Raw genomic sequence first — 26,216 nt, 5'->3', positions numbered from 1 at the left:
CTGTTAGGAAGGGCTGCAAGGAAAAAGAGGGGAGGGGAAGACAAGTGAGAAGTGGGACACATCTAGTAATGCCGCTGTTCTTCTCTGACACTACTTTTCACTTGAATCCTCTCTTAGGGCTTCTTTACTCTTGAAATTTGTTATGAATTGACTTGGCTGACTTTGTGTTAAATTCCCCTGTGTGTACAAACACATCTTTCTGTGCAAGTCATCAGACATTTTAATGGGCATTATTAAACCTACATCAGAAGCGGGTTAATTGGAATGCAAGATGAGCTTTACCTGCAGCAAAGTAGGTATAGAAGCATTCCCACCCCAGGCCAGCTGTTACACATCTGCTGCCTCATTCCCTAGGAGCCAGGCTAAGTGGAGCTCTCGTGTGGGTGAGTCTACAACAAACTTCGTACAGAGTTTTGGGAAAGGTCCATTTGACATCCTGAAGTTTGACTGTTGCTCCACGATCATCTCAGGTTTGCAGCTCTCTCCTGACCCCATCAGCTACTGACAGTTGGGAGAACCCAAAATCGGCATTGCTGAGTGCATCTGCTTTAGGAAAAGATAAAGGAGAAGTGTCCGCTTGATTCCAGCCTCCTCCTTGAGTGTTGTTATTGCCATGTATGAGTGGGTCACTCGCCTAGCTTCCTTCTCAAGGCCAGTTAGCATTGTGTTCTGGGTTTTCCAGCCAGTTTATTTTCATGGGGCCAACTTGTCACGCAGAAATAAAACAAGTGTTCAGCCGACAAAAAAGCAGACAGGTAAACTTGTGGTCTGTCTTCAGAATCTGGGATGACAACCCAGGCTCTGTGCTTCTTCCTCAGCACCACAGCTATCCCTCTATCTCATGCTTTGCTCCTGAAGCTATTAACCCTTTTTGTGGCTACACCCTCATTTGCTAATCATCAGTTGCAGCTTGATCCCAGCCTTATGGCTGCCTACCTGCAGTTGGAGTTTCAATCCCCCGAAGGCTGCACTCTTTACACCACGGCTCTGAAACCATTGTACAACTGTTAGAAGTAGCTCATTTACATTAAATCATCAAGGAAATCAGGACACTTGCCAGTGTTTTTCCTCATATGTTGTCTGGTCACTTGGTGGAAGTAGGTCTGGGTCGTAAAACCCTTGGGAATGATGGGGTGAAGTAAAAGGAATTATAGGGATTATATATTGGAGCAAAGCCCAAGAATTCCATTGCTAGCTTGTAGGAATACTGCAGGACACTGCACGAAATAGCCCAGAAATCCAGAATTGCAGCAACATGATTGTCTGACTAGGCCTCAGAGCACTTAAAACATCACCTTTCCTGTACGGCCATAATGATGCATGTCAAAATAACTGCAGGATAACGATGTGGTGGGTCTTGCACTATTCATTCCTTTTAACAGTTGTGTATCCATGCTAAGTGAGCTACAAACTCCACAACTAGATTCAAGTACAAACATGATCTTAGAGTATGTCAGGTCTCTCATCCCAGTTGGAAAACATTACATGTGTTCATTATCCTCCCTCTTCCAGTTGTTCCTGATTTCCCATCTGTAATTTCTTAACTGTCAGGGGCTGTTCCTGCTACCAAGTTAACAAAATCAGGTAAAGAAACTTCAAGTCAAGATGATTTCATATTGCTTCTGTTATCTCTCTTCTGCTAGAGCAATGTTACAGTCTTTTTTAGACTCTGTAATGTTCTGTCATTTAACAGTATGAATGCAAAATCATGTATTTAGGGAACAATCGGAAGTAATTTGGCTCTAAGAGGAAGATGCAAACTGGAAACAACTGAGAGGGGGACCTGAGTTGATTGGTGAACTGTAAGATAACCATGAGAAGCCAGTGCGATATGCATATGAAAGAAGCTAATGCAGTTGTAGGAAAGGTGTACTGTATTCAATAGGAACACAGAAATACTAAGTGGTAAGACCCAGTTTACAATATTGTGTACAGTTCTGGGCATTGGTGTTCAAAAATGATGAATTTAAACTGGAAGTCAGCAACATTTTTGCGCAGAGTGCCAAAAACACCCACAACCTCTATGCGGAAGATGTTGGTATGCCAGGTTGGATAGTGGGGGAACCACGAGGGGCCCAGCTCGACCCTTGTTGTGGCAGCACAGCCTAGCCAAGCAGCTGCCCCAGGGTCTGCAGAGCCCTGGCCTGGCTCATTGCCAGCAGCGGGTGCATGGATGCCTCAGGGCCGACAGTGGGAAAGGGGCCAAGGCTGCGCTACCACAACAAGGACCTGTGTGGCTCCCCCGTTGTCTGCCCCAGGTGCCCGTGCACCCACCGCCAGCCACAAGCCGGGTTGGGGTTCCACAGACCCCAGTGCAGTTGCTTGCAGTTTCCCGGCTGCCTGGCACAGCTGGCCTGGGCTCTGGGCAAGCCCCTGCTGCCTGCCGCAGAGCCTGGGCTGCTCACAGCAGTTGGCAGGGAGGCTGCAAGCAGCTGCACCAAGGTCTGTAGAGGCCCAACCCAGTTTGTTACTGGCAGCGGGTGCATGCATGCCTCCAGGCAGACCGCGGGAGAGCTGTGAAGGGTCTGATCCTTGTAGCAGTGCAGCCGTGGCCTCTTCTCCACCATCCACCCTGAGGCATGCATGCCAAGCAAAATGCCTTCACGTGCCTGGGGGTTGCTTACCTCTGACTTAAACTATAACAGGTACAAAGAAGGGCCAGTCAGATGGTTAAGGGAATGGGGACCTTCTGTTATGAATGAAGCTTTGAAAGCTTGTCCCATTTAGCTTAACAAAACAGATCAATAGAGAAAGGAATTCTTTTTATCAAATACGTAGGTGGCTGAGTGCTGGAGAAGAAAAAGAGCTATTTAGACCAAGGAACAGCACCAGCACAATATCACATAGCCGCAAACTGGTTAAAGGAGAACTTAGATTGAAAATTAGAACAAAGTTTTTTAACGGGCAGAGAAGTGAAGACCTGGAATGATTTTCTGAGTGAAGTAGCTGGGGCAAAGAACCTGGATCACTTTAAGACGGAGCTAAGTAAGTTTATGAAAGGGATGGTATGATAAGATGGGGAATTCTTGTTTCAGCAGTCAGTGTGGGAGATATTTGGAAACAGGACATTGCAACTCCAGCGTTGGGGTGTGGAGATAACTTGCTTGCATTGTGGAAGGTGCCTGGCAATGCCGTACTCCAAACAGTTTGCTTATTGCCTGCAGGGGCCAGGAAGGATCTCCCCCTCCATGAATACTGTTGGCTTCCTGATATTTTTTATGTTCCTCTGAAGTACTGGGATATGAGTCACAGTAAAGGGTGGGAGCAAGGAGGGGAGACAGGTGTTCTGCCAGTGTTTAGAAAAGTCAGAGGTTTCTTGCTCAGTGGTTCTGCTTCTCTGCTCATAGTCACAGTCATACTGGTTGCCAGATTGGCACATACTGTTAAGGCTTTTGCCCCCAAGCATGGGGCATGGTCCATTTCTTAGGAACCTTATATATGGACCAGTGCCATCTTTGTTATTGCATTGGCAGGGCATTGGTAATGCCCTTGTCTCCCCTTCTTTACCTATGGCCTGGTACATTATATTGGGGTTTTTGGGTTTAGTGCTTTGTAAATATGCATAAGGGTTTGCATGGTGATTTTGAGGAATGTGGTGAATGTCTGTGCATGCAAGGAACTGGTATCAGTTGCCCAGGAGACCTCTTCTAGTCCCATCTTCCTAGTCATCAGTAGGGAGTACCCTACTGATTTTGGTAAAAGTTGGAAAAATAAAAGGGGAAACACAACATGCAGAGCCCCTGACATGCATTTTTAGCCAAGCTACAGCTTCAAGTATCTCTAATTGTGTAGAGATCAAAGAACTGTTTAATGGCACCCGTGAATGCCTTCCAGCTGGTACTCCTATCACAGCTCTCCCCATCCTCCCTGTAAAGTTTTTACATGATGATCTGGGTTTTCTCGGATGAAAACACCCGCAAATTCTCTGATTAAAAACTGCAAAAACTAGGTTTTTCTGTGATTAAAATGAAACACCACTCATATGTATCAGCTGAACAAAATATTTTATTGTTATATTTACACTTGCAGTCCACCCTCACCTCACACACATCTGGGGGGCACATGCCCCCCCACGCCGGTGGATGAGCTGCCTGCAGCTCCATCCTGCAGCCATGCTTTCTGGCCCTGGGCCCCACACATTGCCTCAGCTGGGCAGCAGCCCCAGGTCCGGCCCAGACCAACTCCCTCTCTCCCTCTCTCGCTATGGGGGCCTATATTCCCCCCCACTCCTCCGTGCCAGACTTACCTGTGGAGAGCTGCTCTCCAGGCTGCCAGGTGGCCATGTGTACGTGAGCGCATACACATGGTGCCCCCTGATGCTCACCTGCTCCCCTGAGCCCCTTGCAGGCTGGAACTCTGCCAGCCTGCAAGGGGAAACCCATTGTTTCCTGTGTTTTTCTCTTTAAAAGGAGAAGATCTGGGTTTTTCTTCTTAAAAGGAGAAAATCTGGGTCCTACTGTGTTTTTTCCATGGCAAACAGAAAACCCGGATCCTGGATGATGACACTGTGAAAGGCTGTGTCAGACAGTAATATGGCAAATAACTGTGGGGGAGTGTGGGATAGGAAGCCCACAGAACCCCTGGCATAAGTGGAATAGAGGGGTAGAGCCTTTGATGGGGGTCCAGAGTGGAAGATGCAGGAATAGGAAATGGAGGTGTTCCCAGAGCATTTTTTTTAGGAAGTCTGAAATGCTGGGTGAGGGTGAAAGGGAGCCATGCAGAGAGCTTGTGGGGAGAATGGAAGAACGCAAGGAGCCCTAGAGTGTGCTGTGAGCTTAGTCTGCAAGAGCTGGGAGTGTGCAACCCATATGTGAGTAGTAACCAAACAGAATATTTTTTTCTTTTATTAATGCATTGCCTACATACTTCTTGCATTATCTTGTCATACAATGCTGTCAGCAGACTGGTTGATAACAGATTAAAAAGCAATCCACCGCCTAAAGTATCACCGTGGTTCAGTATCAGGCTTAAAGGGAAAGCTGGGCTGTGTCAAAGAAAACAGTTAAAACCCCGTATCTCCATTCAAGAGGAATGCAGATTTCTTGAGACTCAAAAATCCTGTTTTTGTTTTTGTTTCAGGTTTCCCCAGCATGAAAGTCTCTTCAAAGCTCTTATCCCTGATTTCTGTCTCAGAGCTCAGAGAGCAATGGAGAGCTTATCTGACACAGGAACAATACATAGACCTGACATACAATATAGATTTTATTTTAGTGTTTCAACTTTTAAAACATCAGAAAACAGCTTTTAAGTTAAATGCTTAAGAAATCACTCAGCTTTCCCTTTTCATTGAGTTAGTTCATGTATTAAATTGAAATCTGTACAAATTACCATTAATTATAATCAAACCAGAGTGAAGCCTAAAATAGGTCACATGTCTTAGCAAATAAAATACTCTGAAAATTATTTTGCTTGCTTGGTTGGACCTGAAAGCTATTTGAAGGTGCTTCTGCTTCCCCAGGCTGCTGTTTTTCAAAGCCAGGCACTGGCGGTTTATTAATATTGTTCCTTTGTGTTGCGATGGGCCTATTTTCTGTGGATGGCAAATCAGATGGTTTCCATGTCAAAATTGAAAAAAGAAATTATTACCAATCCTCCTGTTTTTAGCATTCTGCACTGAATTCTGTGATGGGTCCACATGTACCAAATTTTTCTGAATACAGTATGCTCTGGGGATAAGATACGTACCTGTTTTTTGAAAGGCAGAATAAAGACAAAAAAAAAGATCTTTCTTTGCAGTAAGTAACTGAGAAGTAGCAGGTAGGGAGCTGAGCCTGCTCATTATTCTGTTCTCTGTGGCATGGGTGCAGAATTGCTTTCACTTGGTGGCCACCGCTGTTACCATGTTTCCTCACTTATAATGCAAACCTCAGTTCCCAGCAGCTGGTTCCTTAAAAACAGTGTTTCTTTTATGCAAGATAATATGGTAATTTGTATATTTTTGATGCTTTAAGTGCCTTGTATAACCTGAGATTCTAGGTAGTGGTTTGTGGTCTCTGTACTCTGTCTTTCTCAAAATTTAAACACAAAATTAACATCTTCCATATGCAAGCATTTTATTGAATAGAAGTGAATCTCCTTTATCAGCATCTTCCTCCTAAATGCAGGTCTTCTTATCAAGTGAGTCTAAGTTTCCTTCCTTCCTTGGGGTTTGGCCTTATTGACATAAAACCTGGCTTCATAGATGTTAGGGTCGGAAGGGACCTCAATAGATCATTGAGTCCGACCCCCTGCATAGGCAGGAACGAGTGCTGGGTCTAGATGACCCCAGCTAGATGCCTATCTAACCTTCTCTTGAAGACCCCCAGGGTAGGGGAGAGCACCACCTTCCTTGGGAGCCCGTTCCAGACCTTGGCCATTCGAACTGTGAAGAAGTTCTTCCTAACGTCCAGTCTAAATCTGCTCTCTGCTAGCTTATGGCCATTATTTCTTGTAACCCCCAGGGGCACCTTGGTGAGTAAAGCCTCACCCATTCCCTCCTGTGCCCCCGTGATGAACTTATAGGCAGCCACAGGGTCGCCTCTCAACCTTCTCTTGCGGAGGCTGAAGAGGTCCAGGTGCCCTAGTCTCTCCTCATAGGGCTTGGCCTGCAAGTAGGCTTGGCTTGTGCCCACTTCCTCGAGCATCGCTGCTTCTTCCAAACCCTGCCCAGCCCATATCCTTTCTCCCAAGAAACCCTCCTCTGTCTATCCGATCTGAGAGGGCTAATGAACTGCTTGCCTTAGCGAGTCAGGAGAATCCAGTTAGCTCTCCTCCCGGTTAACTGTGATACTCACAGTGTTGGGTTTGTTAGCAGAGGCAGCATTGATGGTTGGCGCCCATCATGTTTTGTAATATTCATTACAGCAAGAGCAACCTTATACTTTTTGAAAATGATTCCAAATGCTATTGAGTTTTGGACTACTTGTAATGCATAAGAAGAAGAGGTGAACACCGGTGACCTGGAGCCAAACTGGATTCTACTATCCAACAACTTATCAGTTGCAGTTATGCTGATTTAAATAATACCTGCATGCTTCTCTGGGTGTAACATTTATTTCCCAAATAATATTTCTACCTGTAAATCCCTTACGCAAACTACATGTCTGTATGTAATGTGCCCAGTGTGCAAGTACCACCCCCCCTGCGGCCCCTCCAAACTCCCCAAATGATCTTTTTTTTTCCCCTTGTGCAAATGGCAGCCTTGAAAAGCAGGCTTCCTGTCCAGCTTGTGCGCTCAGCAATAATAAAGGTTCTGTGGACCAAGCCAGACTTCTTGCATTTAAAATCCTCGTGCAGTCACCCCACTGCCACACAGTTCTCAGTGGGCTTAAATTGAAGCCGCGCTTGCAGTCCTTTTGATGCACAAGATGACTAAAAAGGCTCTGACTTGTTTTTGTCACTAAAGCAGGCCGATCTGATGCTGGATAGTGATGAGCTTGCAGCAGCAAGGTGCCATTCACATGCACTTGTTTTTCAGAGTCATGCTGCAGTTCAAAGAAGCCTCCCTTTTTTTCCCCAGGAAGTGTTTTTCAATCCTGGATCTGGCCAGCATATGGAGCAACGTGCTGTAATGCTAAAGGAAGGTATTTAAAAGCAATGCAGTTCATCTTCCTGAAGGAGACCTTGCATACCAATTAAGCCTAATTTATGCCTTCCACGAGGGTCCTGAATGGGTCTGTGGGGCCTTGATTGTTCTGTACTAGGTTGATTTTCACTCAGTCGTGCTACCACTGCTTGCAAATTGTTTCTGTTCTTTAAGATCCCAGGGAAGTAGTTAATTAGATCATGATCCCTGATTTGTATTTCAAATTTTGAAGGATACTTGGCTTTAGATAGACAAATGATCTTTTCTTTAAATTAAAGTTTTGAGAAATGATAACCTCCCTGTTCCTGTGTGGTTAAAAAAAAAAAAAGTGTTTTTCTATTCTAGCTTTACAAAGATGTCATGAAAATGTACTGGGTCCAAAATGTACCTATTTATCTTTAGTTGGGAAGATTGGAAATGAAGAGACTATTTTACAAGTGAAGAAAATCTAATAGGGCATTACGTAGGCATTTAAAAGGACTTTTTTCCAATCTTAAATGATAGTCATGCGAGTTTAAAAACCACTGAAAATCAGACCTTTGTTGTCCTTGGTGTCTTCTGCTTCCATTGAGGGATAGTTTGTAGTCTAACTGCACATAACATCTCTGCTGCCAAGTTTTGGGAAAAAAAAGTCAGATCAGGCAATTATTATTTGCTTATTTGTCAACCATCGTTTAGAGCATGGGTGGGCAAAATGTGGCCCAGGGGCCGGATGCGGCCTGCCAGGCCATTCTATCTGGCCTGCGGGGCCCGTAAAAATTTAGAAAATTAATATTTATCTGGTCCTCGATGGCTTGCCAAAACTCAGTAAGCGGTCCTCTGCCCAAAATAATTGCCCACCCCTGGTTTAGAGCAATGAGGGCCAACCTTTTTGTCAGGCATGCCACAAATTAGCTCTGCACCCTCCTTGGGTACCACTCCAGTCCATTTCCCCTCCTGATCTGATGATCTGCTTTCTCCTCTCTGCTGTACCTGCCATTGTGCTGCCCCTGTCTCCTCCCCAGTCTGCCACGTGCCACGGAGAGGCGGCCTGTGACACTTATGGCGCCCATGCCTCAGGTTAGCCACCCCTGGTTTAGGGGGGACTGGTGGAGAAACTGGTGCACGGTGCAGCATTTTTACAGTAGAATTGCTAAAACTAATCAAATCCTCCCAAGCTGGTGGGAAACATAAATCCATGTCCTAATCCTGCCAAGCCTATGCTTAACTTGGGGTAGTTTCACTGCACTTGATAGGAGAGTACTCCAATGCTTAAATGGCAAAGAGAAAGTAAACAGATTTGTTACATACTGTCTCGCAATACAAGCAGTAGGCATAAAATGAAACTATTAGGTAGTTAGTTTAAAACTAGCAAATTATTTTTCACGCAGCATGTAAATGGAGTGTGGAAGTCATTGCCCCCAGATGTTGTGGAAGCTGACAGTTTAGCCAGATTGAAAAAGGGACTGGACAAATTCTCGGAGGAAAGGAGCATCAGTAGCTATTGAGCATGGGAGTTAGGGGTACAGCCTGTGAATCAGAGTTTGCTAGACCTTAAATGCTGGAGGCTGCAAGGGAGAGATGGACAGTGGAAAAAGCCTAGTTCACTCTCCTTTTCAACATCTGCTCTCTGCCACAGTGCGGCACAGTATACTGGGCAAGATGGACCTATGGTTTGACCCAGTAAATGGCAATTCTTATGTTTTAAGCATCTGTCTAAGTCATTCCCGGACCAGAGCTACTAAATATCCCATGCTTGATTTAAATATCGGTCATGGGCCTAATTCTGAAAAGTATTTCTCCTGAGAATGATTCCAATTGAATCACTGGGATGAGTTTTGTGAGTAAAGGTTTGCATGGTTGTGCCCTGATTTTTTGCCCTTTGTATTTCTTCTGCCTCCTTACCACCTCTCCTGGCTGTTTGTAGCTCATAAAGAAGCAGCCTCGTTTTTATAGAAGGCGTAGTCCTGGACATGAGCATCTGATGAGCAAGCTGGGGGCAAGAAGACGGTTCCTTGTAAAAGGGAATCATTTGTAGCTTTTTGAGCCCCAAACTTTACATTTGCTGCATTCCTTTCGCTACAAGCAATGGAGCAGATTAGTTAGCATAGTCTAATTAGGCAGCAGAGCAAAATTAGTGTTTAAGTGAAGAAAGGCAGAGTCAATTCTCTTTCCCAGGGCTTGCCTGCTAAAATCAAATGTAGATAGGGCATGTTATCTGTTGTGGTCCTTGAGCCATCAGAGGAAGTATGGCATGAGGTTTAATTAAATGACTTTCCCATGCCTTGGGACACTCCTAGTCTAGTGATTTGAGAGTATTTCTTCATCTGCCCTTTTTCCACAAAGTGGAGTGGGGGGAGAGAAAGGAACTGCTGGGCAGCCCTGCCCTTATGAACAAGGTGCATATGACTTAAGTTTTGTTCTGTATATGGTGACTATCATGAGCTGTCCACATTAGGCTCCCTTTACGGATGTTTACAATTATAATGGCAACTGTATTTACTCAAATCCAAGTTGACCCTGATTACCGCCCCCATTAGATTCTGTATATGTTAAATGTATAAAATTGCGGTGGAGGACCGAATGCAGCATTGCGAGAGGGAACAGAAAGGTCCTACCCTGCGTGTGTTGATACAGGTCATGCACTGGGTTTTGCAAAGATAAAGTATAGGCTTGGAACTCTGTTATTTGAGGGAGTGTGAGAATGAATAAGATGGCTGCAGGGAAACAGATGCATAATTATGAATAGAACCCAAAAGAAAAATGAGACTTGAATAAAATGTCATTTGGTTTGCAAAGGCCTAGTATTACTTGACTGCTTTTTATGGTTAGTAATTAAGTAGAATAGCTAAGGCATCACTGAGCACGTGAGAAGAGAATTGTCTACTGTGTACAATCAAGAACAATTATTACTAGTGGGGAAAGTCACCACCACCAAATTGAGTATTTATCTTTTTTTCTTTGCCAAACAAAATATAATTAGGGGGACAAAGAGAAAATGATTAGCGTTGGATAGAAACAAAATTCGTCCCCCAAATATTTTAATGCCTGGAGGTTCTCAACGTTAGCCCCAGTCCTTGCTTGTAGCTTCACTCTCAGCCTCCTGGAAGGGGAACTCGGACTTGATCATCCGTCCCTCGGGCCCTGAGCACGCAGTGTCTACAACTCGTTTCACTGCAGCAAAGCTCCTGTGTGCATTGGTTTTCTGTTCCCTCCTATAGCGCAAAAAATCAACGTAATTTTTATAGCTAATAGGTAAACAGTGCGGGGAAAGTGCTGATGAAAAATAGTTCAACTCCCTTTAGTCCCATGATGAGGCAGACTTGAGAACAGTTTCCCCTGGCAAAGCAAGGAAATCTCAGACCACTGACAGATGTTTATTGAAGGGCATGACGGGATCTGATCCCAGAACCCAACAATCAGCAGCCGACTAGATAAAGACCGTGCTGGCAGAACGCATGATTTTGAGGTTGGGGATGAGATCTGAATTGTGCCATACTTGGGCTCCCCCCATATCAACAAATTGAAAGCCAGGTGCTGACAACCAGCTGATAGTTAGCTCCACCGGAGGACAGCACAGCGGTCTGGAACCAGCCACGTTACAGTCCCTGTCGGGCCAACAATCAGCTGATTGTTAATCATGGCATAAATACAATGTGTAGCGGGGGGCCCTTCTTTTCTTAGATTCAAGAAGAGAGAGAAGAGGCAGCTAGGAGGTACCTAAATGAGAGTAATGTGAGTGGAGAGGCAAGGGAGCTTTGTTCTCTTCCCCTCCTTTTAGGTATACTAGGAAGACTGAATCTGGAGAGGTTTTTAGTCATCCTTCATATCAGGATCACCATCTGCAAAATACTTGTATCCTTCACAGTCCACAGAGTCCCAAAGTAGATTAGATGTTGCATTTTCCAGACTTTACATGGGAGCTCTCTTGGGACATGTCTCTCCAGGTCTCCCGCCAAGCTTCACTGCCTTTCTTGCCGTCTTTTTTCTTATAAGAGAATGTCTTCAATAAAAAGGCAGCAATAAAAAAAAAAAACCACTTTTGAGACCACAGTAAAAGAAATAGCTGTTCTACTTGCCTCACCTTTGGAGATGCCTCTGAAACTGCTGGAATGCATGTAGATCAGGATTTGGCTTTTCCAGTTTCCTATGTATTGCACCAATATGATAGATGGGGCAACAGAAAAGTCGCAAGGAGAGGTTATTGGGGCCTGCGGCTTCTTCTCTCCCTGCCTGCTTCTGATCAAATCACTGAATGCTCTTTAAAACGCCCATTTTCCAACGTTCTGGGATGAATGTTAGGAATGGACCATTATTTCCATTTTATTTCACTACTTTTTTTGTTATCGAGAAGGTGGAAGAACAACAGTGACTCAGAAGCAGTTCTAAGGTGAGTCATATTTATAAAAATAGAACTGCTGAGGATAGAGGGTAAGCTGCATTACGCTGTCACAGAGAAGACAAAAATGCTTCAGAGGAAGGAAACCTTCCTTATTAGAATGGTCACCCCGTTTTAAATGCATGTCCTTTAATACCGGTACCAAAGATACCAGCCATGTCCCCTTTTGTTCCTGTCATGCAGAATCATTCCAAATGAATGAATACAGTTGTTAACTCAGAGTAATGTCAATGAATAGGAGGTTATAGGACTGCCCATTCCCTCCTGTTTTAGGTGCTTGACAATGTAAGTAGAATATAGCAGTAATGGATAAGTTGTTATTTAGTGTAGAGTACTATACGGCAAATACCTGCAAGAGTGTGGTACCAATCCAGTTCTGGTTTAAGTTTTGGGGAGGCAGGAGCCGTTGAGAAAAGTGACTGCTATATCTCTTACTGAAGTCAGTGAGTGTTCAACACCTCATCAAACTTGGCCTGAAGGGCCTTAAATTGAATACCGCCCATTCTGGAAATGAGGGATTTCAAATCAGGGGCTGCTATGTTTAAAAAAATATATTTGATGCTGAACAGCGTGCAGGATACATGGTTGGAGGTGCATAGATCATAATGAAATGGAAGTTGGCCTTACTGTGGTGTCTAAACAAGGAGGAGACATTATGGGCGGATCCCGTTTCTATCTCCACCGTTGTGACCCACTTCTAGTTTTTTGTATTCATCAGCATGCAGGAGTCAGCCTAGTGCACCAGCCATTTTGACTAATGTTGACATAACAAAATGGGAATATCACGAACCAGATTAAGGAAGATGAAGTAATTTCTCCTGGGAAGATGCTCCCTGTTAAAGTGAATGGAAATGTGATGCTTTAAACCCTTGTTCCGTAATATTCAGCTGAGCGTTTGATGTTGTTTAAATTTGATTTTAATACTGAATTTTTACGTCTTAAAGGATAAGCGAGGGCAGAGTATGCATGCTTCAGCCACCCTTTCTTTGGCTGTGTGATAGTTTTAAGTCCTGAGAAAGGCATGAAATAGCATATTGTTTCCAATAATAATGACTCCTTCTGTGAGCAGCTGGTGATGTGTGATGGAAAATATTTTCGTGTATATAGGCTCTTTATTGTTTTTCTTTATCAGAACATTTAATTTTCCAATTTGTACTCGTTCATAAAGATATTGTAGTGGCAGCTGAGAGCTGCTTTGAGAGGTCAGCGCTCGTAGGACTGTCTGCATCAGGGGTGGGCAAAATGTGGCCCGCGGGCTGGATGCGGCCCGCCAGGCCATTCTATCTGGCCCACAGGGCCCCTAAAAATTTAAAAAAATAATATTTAGTTGCCCCTGCCTGCCTATCATGCGGCCCTCGATGGCTTGCCAAAACTCAGTAAGTGGCCCTCCACCCGAAATAATTGCCCGCCCTGGTCTATATGGTTGGTGGCAATGCAGCTGTACCTTATAGACTAACTAATTCAGAGATTGTTATGCATCTCAGACATGGTTAATCTACAAGATGCAACTCTGCCTTGTCTTCTGTCTGACTTCAGACTAAGATGGCTAACTACCTCTCCTTGCATGGCTTGTATTGAGTTGGAGCTGGTGGGTTGAAGTATGTAGACAGGCTCAAAGTGAACTCAAGTTGTTCCCTGAGTAAGCGAATTTCTTTAGCTTGACCAATACCTTCCAGATTTATGTATTTAAAGTGTGTGTGTGTGAATGAATACACACTGAGAGAGTATTACAGGGTCCAGTTTAACACTTAGGTAAATTTTTGGACCTGAGTCACTTAAAAAAAAAAAAATCTTAACATGTTTTACTGCTTTTGAAAGTGAAACTAAGGAGTCTGATTCATGCATGCACACCCAAAGTAGCAAGTAGAGGATTTAACTAATCCATCATGAAACTTAATTAGTGAGAAAATGTAGTCCAGTGGTTAGAAGAACGCTTCCTGACTGCCTCTGACTTTGCCACTATTACCTTATCTGAAAAGCAGGTCTAGTGCTATTCATCTGCTAGTAATGTAACTAGGGGTGGGTGAGTGGGGCACCTACTTAGAGGGGGCACTGGAGTGATGATGTAATGGTGTCCACAAAGCATTTGGGGTACAGGTTTCCCTCATTTTGTGCTGTACATGCATTCCTACAAAACGGCACATAACTCGAATCCATATAAAGGGAACCCACTTCACAATGTAACAAGCAGGGATACGTCCCAAGACCTCGGCTGTACTGACCCCCAGGCCCATTTCTACCACTTTTACAAGACAATTTCGGTACTCACCAACAGCAGACAGGGCACTATTGTAATGAGGACGGCAGCTACATAAACACGTGTCACGGACCACCAATGAGGAGCACAGATCCACACAAGAGACTATATTTTGGTGCGTGACACTCCCACAGTGCACTGCACAAAGCAGCTTGACTGCAGGCTCCCACCACGCCGATCTCATACGAGTGAATTTACCTTGCATATAACAATTTTTTTATATAAAAGGGGTCATCACATAAGAGCGAATTTGCACATACAGACCCTGCATAAAGCGAGGGAAACCTGTACCCTGATACTGCGTTACTCAAGACCAGAGGTCTCCAAGATCACTATGCAAGACAAGATTACAGTCTCTTAGGAATACAATTGAACCTTTTTTTTTGTATAAACATTTTGTTATTGTTGGTATATTTATCATCTTTGCCCTTCAAGTAGTGAATAATGCTACAGTAAAGGAATAATGTATTTTGAAGGCCTTATCTGAATGTGTTATTGAGGAATAATGTATTTTGAAGGCCTTATCTGAATGTACATATTGCATAATCTTACATTTCTGTAAGATTTCTGAAAAGAGATCTTACAGCAAAGTTGCCTTTTCTTTTTTCGTTCATTTGGAAATTCCTGATCTTGTGTATGGAAACCAAATGCAATGTATTCTGTACAATGTATTGAATCCTACCTAGACAATTCTTCCATGAGTAGGAAATAATATATTTTATGGAATGCTGCTGTAAAAATATAGAGTAACAAAAAATGTTATTTTTCATGCATTCTTGTTAGAACAAGTGTCATATTAGCAACTACATTTTGTAGGATGATTAACCAAAAAAAATCCCCCCCAACCCCCTCCCCCCCCCCCCAAAAAAAACAACAGACAAAACCAGCCAACCAATCAAATAATACTGAAATTGAGAATATTTCTGCTGTTTTTATAAGACTCTTCCAAAAAGGTTTGGTTTTCAGTTTTCCAATGTTTTATTCTTATACTAAACAGACCCAGTCCCAAGAAAAACTGGACTTCTCCAGCATCAAATACAGACTTTTCTTTCAAGATCAACATAAGTGAGTAACTCTGGCAAACAAACAACTTGGCTTCTTTAATTTTCATGGCGACTGTAACTTGCATTTCATTCAGCTTAATAGCATGTGCCTGGAATTTTCTCACCGCAATGTCTTTTTGTTCATGTCTTATTTTTTTAACTATAGTATCATTTTTTCTTTGTATTCAGAGCCACACATTCTTGTCTAACTATTAAATCAGTAAATGCTTCTCTAATTTCTCTGAGAAATAACAAGCTGCTGCTTCAGTTGGTTGAAACTTGGGGCTAAAACACTTTCTAAAATTGGCAAAATAGGACTGGTAAGATTAATTGCTAAGGATAATTCAAATTTCCATTTTCATGAGATCATTGGGTGAAAAATGAGAAGTATTGATTTGAAAACGGCAAACTCCTTCCAGAACATTTTAAGTGAAAGTTTACCCCTTCGGTACATTTTTAAGCTCTAGATAAGGAGAAAAGTGAATGTCTAAAGAGTTATGTGCTCTGGCTAACCAGCCACCAGTAGCATTTCTATTTAAAAAGGGGAAAAAACCTATTAGGAGGGTTGATCATACGTAGGATATCATGTATGTGGGAAGCCCCTGATAAGAGCAACAACGGTTTGGAAAACCTGTCTTACAATGAGACACTTAAAAACCTCAGTCTGTTTAGTTCAGGCTTGTCCAACATACGGCCCGTGGGCTGGCACGCGACCCTCCGAGATGTTTTCTGAGGCCCGTAGTGCTGCGACGGGAAACAGAAGTAAACACTATACTTTCATTTCGGGGGGGGGGGGGGGGAGGGTAATGCGATACTGCTTCCTGTGCGGTCTTTAAATATGGCTCGCCGGCCCACTGGTTGATAAAAAGTTCACAACCCAGCCCCACATTCAAAAAGGTTGGACACCCCTGATTTAGTTGATCCAGGAGAAGGTTAAGAAGATATTTAATCACTGTCCTGCCTGCTAAGTACTTGCATGAGAGAGATTTTGTATTAAGAGAGCACTTTAAGTTGGTAGATAAAGATATAAAGAGAATCGCATGCTAAATACTGGAAGTGGACAAATTCCAGCTATAAATGAGGTGCATGTTTAACGGTGACAGTCAGTAAGTGTTGGAAAAACTTAACCAGAAATAAGATGGATTCTCCAAAACCACAGCATTACTTCAAGATAGACATCTCGTTAGCAGCAGCTCCTGGATCAGAAGTTATGGACCTGATGTGGAAATCATTAGCTTATGCTGTGCAGAAAGTCAGACAAGATCATCAGTTTTCAGAGATACTTTGGCACTCCAAGATAAACGTATAGGTGCAGAGAGGTGCTGCCTCTTGAGAAGATCGTATATTGAAAGCTGCTTCCTCAACTCTTGAGGGCTGCCAGGGAGAAGGAAATGATATAGAGTAACCGTTCCACTCTTTTGGCACCCTTACCTGCTATCATTGCCAAATATGCCTCATATGGTTTCCCTCCATGGAAGAAGAAGGGATGAATCACGCATAAGTGAATATCCTTGAATGCAGCCTTTCTTGTTAGCCTGTCAGTATTTCATATCAGTCAACTTACTTTGATCTTTTGGCTCTCATTCCAGGTTTTCTCTTATTCAGCTCCATGACCCTGTGATTTATAGCATGTTGCATATAGAAGTAGAAGTAGCATTGTTTCCATTCATTGCTTAACTTAGCTTATCATAAAAGTAGTAGTATTGTAAGCTTTCCTAATTGTCCTGCAAATTTTAGCAATGGGAATACTCATGAAGAGCAAATTTAACCTATTTAAGGTGAACACTGTGTCCTCTGATGACAGGGGAAAAAAAAGAGACTCAAAATCCCCAGCTATGTAATTAAAAACCCACTCTTTTTTTTCCCTTCCTGTTATTACTTGTCAGCTTGGGTTACATATATAGCTCAGAAGTATGAAGACATACCTGCCCTCCAGTAAGAAACACATTTCCATCATGATTGGGATTAACGTGATTATATTACTGAGAGCGGAACAGCAGTAAAACCTGGCAAGGAGGTAATCGGGCTTTCTGCTTAGTGCATGGAACTGGAAGCTGAATTTGTTCAAAATGGATTAATCACATAACCTTAGACATGCTACTTCTCTCTCTCTTTTTTAGCTATATGTTAAATGGGGAGAAAGACATTATAATAGTTGTGCAGCCACCCCGGGTTTCACAGCTTGTCGTAATAGTGGAGATTAGGCATCAAGTTCTCCTCCAATTATTTGAGGAGAATTCCTACCATGTGAGGGAAAGGAAAATCTCTTCAGATGCTGTGATGTATTTTAGTTCTCATTCCTTCTAGTAAGAAGCAGTGGTCCTTGGGGGTACACCAATAAATCTTGGTTTTGATCGATACTAATGGCCGATTATTTACCAGCCATATTGGCTGATACCGATCCGATTGCCAAAATGCAGCCTGGCAGCTTGGAGAGCAGCATCCAGCTGGTAAGTCTGTTGGGGGGGAAAGAGCGAGGGATGAGGGGTGGGGAGGGGGGAAATTGAGGCCCCTGCTATGAGGGAAGGAGTGAGGCAGGGACAGCTGGAGTGGGGTGGGGTGTGGGATGGAACCAGTGGCTCATTCAGGGAGCGCAGGGATGGGGGGGTGCTGCTCTCGCCACTGCATGCACCCCCAAAGGGAGGCATGTGCCCCCCCCAATGTATGCACGGGATGAGGGTGGGCTGCCCATTACAGGCTTGAGGCTGGGGCTGCTCCAGCCTCTTCCTGGTGACTGCGCTTGGGCTGGGTGGGGCAGGTGGCGGAGGTGCTGAGAGGGAGGCTATGGCGAATTTTGGGGTGGCTGTAACCCCCCCCCGTAGTCCTCTCCCCAGTGCCGCTGCCGCCAGCCCCGACCGCAGCTGCTGGGAAGAGGCTTGGAGCAGTCCCAACCACAGCCTGCAGTGGCAGCCTGCCCTTGTCCCTTGCACAGATCGGAGGGGGCACATGCCCTGCATGCCTCCCCTGGGGGTTTGCACAGCTCTGTCCTGCACCCTGCCCTACCCCAGCTGGGCAGCACCTGCCTCTGCCTCAGTCCTTGCCCCAGCCCCACTCCCTCCTTCACTGGAGGGGCCTCGATCTGCTACCCCCACCCCCCAGCACCACCCCTTCCCCCCTCCACACCCCTTCCCCCCACAGACTTACTGGCCAGACGCTTCTCTCCAAGCTGCCAGGATGCACTCCTGACCACATGCATGCTGTGGCTGCGTGTGTACATGCAGCATTTATTGCTGACATTAGCAACCACATCAGCCAAAAAAAGCCATTTGCCAATAATGTCAATTTTCCTTTTATCGGTGCCAATACAATATGGATCAATGTATCAGTGCACCTCTAGTGGTCCTCATGTGATGCCAGCTTATTTCAGTTCCTACATAATTATATATGACATCTGAACTGTAAATGTTTGCAGAGCACTTGGAGATACTTAGACATTAGTCTCTCGAATAGTGCAGAAGATTTATGTAAGAAGATAGGAACAATAATAAGAGTAGTGAAGAAGTTGGAGCTAATCAGAATTAATTAGGAGGGTGCAAAGTCTTTTCTGTTTTGTGTGGGGGCCTTCTGAATTAGTTATAGTCCTGTAACTCAAAGCACTGTACTAGTTAGTGCCTCTTGTGTGGAGAAAAGATGGGTGTGTGTCTGCCCTCTGCCCCAGACCTTTAGTCTGGCAGGATAAAATAAGAATCTTAAATCTACTTGCGCTCTTAAGTTGAACAGCCACTAGTAAATTCTGCTGCCAGGAGAGCACAGGGGTGCCATCTGGGTGACTTGTGCTCATTTAAAATGTGTTGCTTGTTCTGCCCAGAGTTCAGCTGAACACTGCACAAACTGGGATGTGCCAGATGTGGATTTTCCATCACATATTTTTTGATGAAGGTTAACTGTCAGCTCCTTGCATGTTCCTGATCTACTAGGGGCAGAAGGAAAAATAAATTAGCTTTTGCTCTTTCATTAATATCCCCTTTAACCCTCATCACCTTGGTAATGATGGTTTTCTTTTCTTTTCTTTTTTTTTGCCTTCGGTTGGATACCTGAAAGCTGACTTAGTGAGAAAAGCCTTGTATTCCCTCTCTCTTCTGTCTTCTTTTGGTCCCCTGCCTTTGGAAACACAAGTTCCTAAAAACCATTAACCATAGCAACTGCTTTAGCCTGAATCTCCTCTAACTGTTTTGGTTTTTTTCCTAGTACGTGCTGGGTTGTTCCTAAAGAAATCTGACATTGTTTGATAAGTCAAGTTTACATTTCTGGATGGTGTAAACATAAAAAGGTAGCTGTGGCCAATTTTGTAAATTGGGGGATGCTTTAGATTTTAAAGCAGCAAGGTTACTCTGTTCTTATGCTGAAGGACGCACAGATAAAGCAGTCATGGAAGACAATCATCCTCAACTGTGAGGGGTTGCCAATGATGAAGTTAGTGAGAGAAGACCATGGCCCAGCATCCTTTCTCTGAGCATTGTTTGGTTTAAATACAGGGCATCTTTATTTCACTGCCAGCCTTTATTCCCACCCCCAACCTCCCAAGAGTAGAAAAGCTAAATGTTATGACAGTTCACAAATAGACTACCAGGTTGGTTTGTTATCTTTTCTGCTGAACCAGTAGGTTAAAGTTTAGGCAAGAGAAACGAGTAGTGTTGGTAACTCTCATGCCATTTGTTTCTATTCTTCTTCAAAGCTGCAGCTGCTGACCTCATGTGACTAGGTGAAGATTTTGGTTTACATTTAAAAAGAAGAAAAAAGGTAATTGCAGAGAAATGCAGCCAAAAAGTCTTGGGAGGCAGAAGACAAAATAGAGCCCAACATTTATTTTATTATTTTTAAACTCAATTTTAAAGCAGCCTAGTGACTATTTGAGACCTGACTCATGATTTGTGAGTGGTTGGGTGAGGAATACTGAGTAGGTTAGTTCTTCATGGTTTCATAGTAGCTAGGGTCAGGAGGGATCTGAACAGATCATCTATCCTGACCCCCTGCCACAGGCAGGAATGAATGCTGGTTCACAAAACCCCAGACAGGTGATCGTCCAACCTCCTTTTGCATTTGCCCAAGGTAGGGGTGAGGACCACTTCCCTGGGAAGCTGGTTCCAGATTTTGGTCACCCTACTGTAAAATATTGCCTTCTGATCTCTAACCTAAACCTATTCTTCTCCAGCTTATGACCATTGTTCCTTGTGACCCCAGGTGGTGCTGGGGAGAAAAGAGCTCTGCCTATTTGCTGTTGATCTCCCCTGATGAGTTTGTAGGCAGCCACCAGGTCCCCCCTCAGCCTCCTCTTGCTGAGGCTGAACAGGTTCAGGTCCTTCAGTCTCTCCTCGTAGGGCCTGTCCTGCTGCCCTCTCACCAAGTGGGTGGCCCTCCTCTGAACCCTCTCCAGGCTGGCCACATCCCTTTTGAAGTGCGGCGCCCAGTACTGGACGCAGTACTCCCAACTGCGGCCTGACCAAAGTCGCATAGAGGGGGAGCATCACCTCTCTGGACCAGCTTGAGATGCACCTTTGGATGCATGACAAGGTATGGCTGGCCTTGCTGGCTGTGGTCTGGCATTGGTGGCTCATGTTCATCTTGGAGTTGATAATGACTCCAAGCTCCCTTTCTGCCTCTGTGCTTTCAAGAAGGGAACTCCCCAGCCTGTATGTATGCTGTGGATTCCTTCTCCCAAGGTGCAGCATCCTGCATTTGTCTACGTTGAAGCCCATCCTATTCTCATCTGCCCACTTTTGTAGTCTGTCTATATCTATTTGCAGCCTCTCTCTTCCTTCAAGTGTGTCCACCTCGCCCCACATCTTAGTGTCATCAGCAACCTTGGACAGCGTACTTTCCACCCCCTCGTCCAAGTTGCTGATGAAGATGTTAAACAGTGTGGGCCTGAGGACCGAGCCCTGGGTTACTGCACTGTTCACATCCCGCCGGGTTGAGTACAACCCGTCCACTACTACTCTCTGGGTGCACCGCATCAGCCAAATTTTTACCCATCCAACTGTGTAGGCATCAATGCCACAGTTGCTTAATTTATTGATGAGGATGGGGTGAGAGACAGTGTCAAAGGCCTTCTTAAAGTCTAGAAAGACTATGTCCACAGTGACACCGTCATCTAGGGATTTAGTTACTTGGTTATAAAAGGCAATCAGGTTGGTCAGGCAGGACCTGCCTTTGATGAACCCATGCTGGTTGCCCCTGAGCATGATCTCCCCTGCAGGCCCCCCACAGATGTAATCCTTGATGATCCTCTCCAAGATCTTCCCGAGAACTGAGGTGAGCCTTACAGGTCTATAGTTACTTGGGTCCTCCTTCTTCCCTAAGTGACACTTGGGTCAAGTGATAAAATGACACTTGGGTTTTCTTCCCGCTGTACACTAGGTTTCACCCACCAGACCAGCACTGGGCTGGCATAAGACCTATGCACTGTTTGCATCCCATGTATGCACTGTTTTAAAGTATTCATTTTATGTAGTCCTTGTATTGCCCCTCTGCTTAAAGATGAATTTCACTCCTCTTTTTTTTTTTTTTTTGAGGTGGTTTTTCCTTTGATCAAAGATAAAGGCTGGGTAGAGGTTAAGGCTGGATAACTGTACACCATACAGAGTAGCTGAATCAGAGGCATGGAGATAAGGTGCATCTCTACCCTGCCTCCTGTCTGACTTCTGAATAACATGGCTAATTACCTCTCCGAACAAAGATGGGAATAACAGCAACAATTCTTGACAATTCCTCCTTCATGGCTCCTGCTAAAACACCTGCGTTCTAGTCCTTTTTTCCTCTGTCAGTTCCCCTAACAAGACACCTTTAAATAGGGTCTTTTAAATGGATAACGACTTGGTAAGCAAATCTTTAAAGGCTTTATTATTGTAACAGATTTGTGGCTGCCATTGTCACGTTTCATGCTCTACTGCTATTCAGAAATTCCTACTGATGTGTGAGAGAGAAATCAGGACTTCCCGCTCTGTAAACTCAGTTGGGCGACTTAATTTAAAGAAGAATCCTTTAACTCTCGGCAGTATAAGGTCTGATTCCACCCCCCTAGATGCCAGTGGTTTTCAACCCGTGGTCCGTGGACCTCTGGGCATCTGCAGACTATGTCTAAGGGATCCACAAAAATGACTTAGATCAGTCAAAAGTAGGTGACTAATACCCGCACTTACAATCCAAAGGGGTCTGCACCTCCATTTGAAATATCCAAAGGGGTCCTCACCTCCATTCAAAACTTAGGGGTCTGAAAATAAAAACCAGGTTGAAAACCACTGCCCCAGAAGATAGTCATGCACTTGCAGTGTAGACAGGAAGCATTTGCTAAGGTCAGAATTTGGTTCATTTATAATTTATATAGAGGCATTTTTCAAAAACATTAGTTTAGTATCTTTATTAAATAAGGGTCTTTTCATCACGTATGCACTAGCAGGCCATAGTGACCTGCTTGCAATAGAAGCGATAAGGAAAACAACTAAAGACAGAAGTAGCAGGTCTTCAAATATGAACACTCCCAGTCTTACCCAGTTACATTTAGATAAATTTTTCCTCAAGTTTGGATTCCCAGCATGCCCCAGTTGTCTTCTTCCCGGCGGGGGTTGTGTTCTGTCCAAACTGTGAAGCCCTAGATGCTTTCCAGTTCCAGCACTGGTAGGAGAGAGAGTCTAGAATAGCAAAAGCAGTCAATAGCCAGAGAACATTTTCTTTAAGTCTTGGTTAAAAACCTCTTTGTAGTAACGACTGCTTATATCTTTAAAACATATTTTCTGTAGGTAATTGTTACTTTGAACATTGTCATTTCCCCATTTAAAAGGGAGTTAAATGTCCATTTCATTTTCATAATCTTCATTTAGATGGACTGCCTTGAACAATATGAGCAATAATTGGATACCCAGTTTACTAGTTCTCAAATGTTGGCACTAAGTGAATAAGAATTAAATTGGCTATGAATTTTCCTGTTTGAACTATAAATAACATGTTTTCAATCAAGCGTTTCTTCACCAATTTAAGATTATGGAAAGGCCTCTTGATCTTGATTTAATTTGTAAAATAAATTAATAAATAAGTAAGCTTTGGTGTGATATTTGAAAGGAAAGCTGATCTTCTAGAAGATTTCCAAGTGAGATTCAAGGCCTGGATATATAGTATGCTAATGCTGGTGTAATTTTATATTGATTTTGTACACTGATGTACATAACATTCGGACATGCAGCAGACAGGCTACCAGTTATTCTGTGGTAGCTGCCTTAGTAGGCATTATTACAACAGTTTGCCATTTGATGGGTGGGAGCTGTGAAGAGCCTGTTTGCCCCAAGTCTAGTGGTTATTCCAGGATAACTGCAGGCATACAATACCTGTGCCAGTGTAACTTATATCACTTTATTGCTCTTCTTGTTTTGTTTATTTTTTCCTTGGCTAAAATTATACACCAGATCTAGTAAGCTGCGTGTTTCCAGGGTTGTGTTGTGTGTGCTCTTCTTTTTTGCCTTTTGAAAGTGGGTTTCATATGTCCATCCCCTCTGAAGCCTGTAAGTTTGTGGTGGTTATGGCTCTGGCTAGCAAAATGAGTGACTACACTGTACAGACCATTGCTTTACCTTTCTTTGCTACTGAATACCTCTTTTTTTTTAGGCTAGGGACAGAAATGACACATAAACTGATATAAATGATTGGAAAGCAGTTCAAATCTGTAACACAACAGTTCGGTGCACAGAAACTGCTTTCAAAATGGTTGAAACCACTTTAAGATAAACCTGGGTGGATGTAGTATCAGACTTAACTGATTTAGGTTATATTGGTTTATTGAACATGTGTCCCAAATCCCCTCCAGATTCAAGCTGTCTGCTCCAGCAGAGCAGGGAGGTGTGCTCTAGTGGCTCCCTGGCTTCTGGCCTGGGCCACTGCAGGCACGTAGCTGCATTTCTGGAATCAAAAGTGAAGGTCTGCTCACTTACTTATTGGTTTAATCTACGCAGCTTAAACTAACCTGTGAAGATTGAATCGATTAAGTCTAGGGCTTCTTGACTGTCTGAACGTAGCTTTAGAAATCATTAGGGTGGTAGACTGTAAAACAGCTCTGTGCAAGGTATGCTTTTGTTTTACAATCGATAGGCTTCCGTGCGTGATGGACAATACAAAACTTTCTAAAATGTAGTTGACACATCTTCCTTAGTGAGACTGCAGTCAGTGGAATGCCTATTCAGGTCTAGGTTTCTTATTTGCTACCTTCAGAAGTGTGTGTGTATCTGTAATAGGATGCCTGGTACTAAGATTGCACATCTGATGGGGTAGTGGGTAGGTTTTCTCTTGAAAGAAAGAATGTACTGCTCAGAAGTGGGAAACAGAAAAATTCAGCTAATTTCACATGCTTAGACCCCACTTAGTTCTTCCCCTTGAGGAGCTTGTCCCCTGTGAGTTTTTGACATTGTTTTGTTCTGTGATTGTAGCATGTACGTACTTAAACAATAAAGCGTCATACGTTTTCAAAGCACTTTACAAACCAGCTTGTGATCGATAAATATTCAGCATTTGTGGAGGGTGACCATGCCATGAAATTAGAGAAACCGTAACCACCCCCCTGCATTGTTTAAGAGGATAACCATGGTACTTTAGATTCCAGTGTGATCACTTGTATGTATGTTCAGCCCTTCTGAGCAGTGTCACTGCCTACCTGTAATAATTGTGCTTAGTTCTCTAAATCAGCTACGAAAGGAAAATATGCTTTCTTCATCATTTCAGTTCATGTTGTCCAATCAGTCCTTTTCATTTGTGCAAGGCAGTAAATGTTGATGTATAAATTAAAATCTTAGGGCTTTTATACACATGGTCTGGGAGTGGGGTGGGGGAGCGCTCCAAATGAGCTTTAAAGTGCCCCTGCTGCCATTTTTCTGCACAGGGATGCCGGAGTCTGCTGGAGCGTGGTAATTACCATGCTGCAGCAGTCGCAATTAATCGGTTTTTTGTTTTTATTATCTTTGAGCTATTGAAATATTTATATTCAAAGAGGATTCTCAAATTTTTTCTTGTGTTGACAAATATAAAGTCTCTTTTGAAAAATATGTACATATGAAAAAATGGATTATGATAACATCTTTATACAACATTACAGCTTTCTATGTGCCAGTGTTTATGATTCACCCACCTACTGTATAGCAGTTGTTAGAGTCTGGACCTCTTATTTCTTTATTTTATGGAAGTAGGCTAAGGATTGTGGTGAATCTCTTTTCCAGTTTAGAAATTAGAAATTCAAGTCCCAAAACATTTTAAGTCTTAAAGTTTTTCGCAGGACTTTAAAAATAGCCAACCATTTTTTTTCGTGGAAGAATGACTTTATTGGAGTCTCATGTAGTGTTCCTGAATATGCACCACTATTCATGATAAAGCCTGTTTGCTTGCTCTCAAGTATACATGCGTAGCCTGTAGCTGCATAAGACCAAGCATGTACACAGTAATTTATCTCACTTGTGACTCCATAAATATTTGACAAATACAAGAGATATTAAAAAGGGGGTTTTGCCATTTAGAATGTGAACGTAGGACCAACTTATGCCTGTCCTGTTGCATTTTGTGTAAGGGAGTATAAAGAGGCTCCCAAGCTATAGCTGAAAAGGACTGTTCTTATATGTATGTGTTTTTGGGGTGAAGGCAGTGTTCTTTCAGTCCTTTTTGCCTGGATTGCCTTTTCCATTTTCTTCTCTGTTTAGGATTTAGGGCAGACTCTGACTAGTAGCATCCTAGACACGATTGCCGCTTCTCAGCTCTGTTCATGATCCCATCAGCAGCTGGTTAGATAAAGAGAATGCTGACTTCATTTCATATGCTGCTGACAAAGGAAAACCACTGCTATTTCATGCCAACAGGATGTGACAGAGGCAGCCTTACAAGCATGAAAGAAAGGCCCCAGAGATTTTCAGATGAAATGGTAGACGCAACACACAAGTAGAAAGCGGTTATAGCTGCCATTGTAATCCAGAGAGAAAACGTCTGGTTTGGGATGGTTATAGCTTTAAC

The 26,216-nt window shown here is 43.5% G+C and overlaps 1 protein-coding gene across 4 annotated transcripts in view; it reads left to right on the top strand.

Moving 5' to 3' along the window:
- ARHGAP32 (Rho GTPase activating protein 32) overlaps nt 1–26,216 on the top strand; it is a 470,146-nt gene that overhangs the window by 105,807 nt on the left and 338,123 nt on the right. For all 4 annotated transcript variants that reach the window (XM_059719723.1, XM_059719722.1, XM_059719720.1 and 1 more), the window contains exon 3: nt 15,197–15,264. In XM_059719723.1, the coding sequence (XP_059575706.1) occupies nt 15,197–15,264 (68 nt within the window). The remainder of the gene's footprint in view (nt 1–15,196; nt 15,265–26,216) is intronic.

This window comes from Alligator mississippiensis, chromosome 16 (genome assembly GCF_030867095.1).
Source record: "Alligator mississippiensis isolate rAllMis1 chromosome 16, rAllMis1, whole genome shotgun sequence".
Classification (NCBI taxonomy): Eukaryota; Metazoa; Chordata; order Crocodylia; family Alligatoridae; genus Alligator; species Alligator mississippiensis.
The sequence above is the reverse complement of the archived record's forward strand: the minus strand, read 5'-3'. Positions and strand labels throughout refer to the sequence as shown.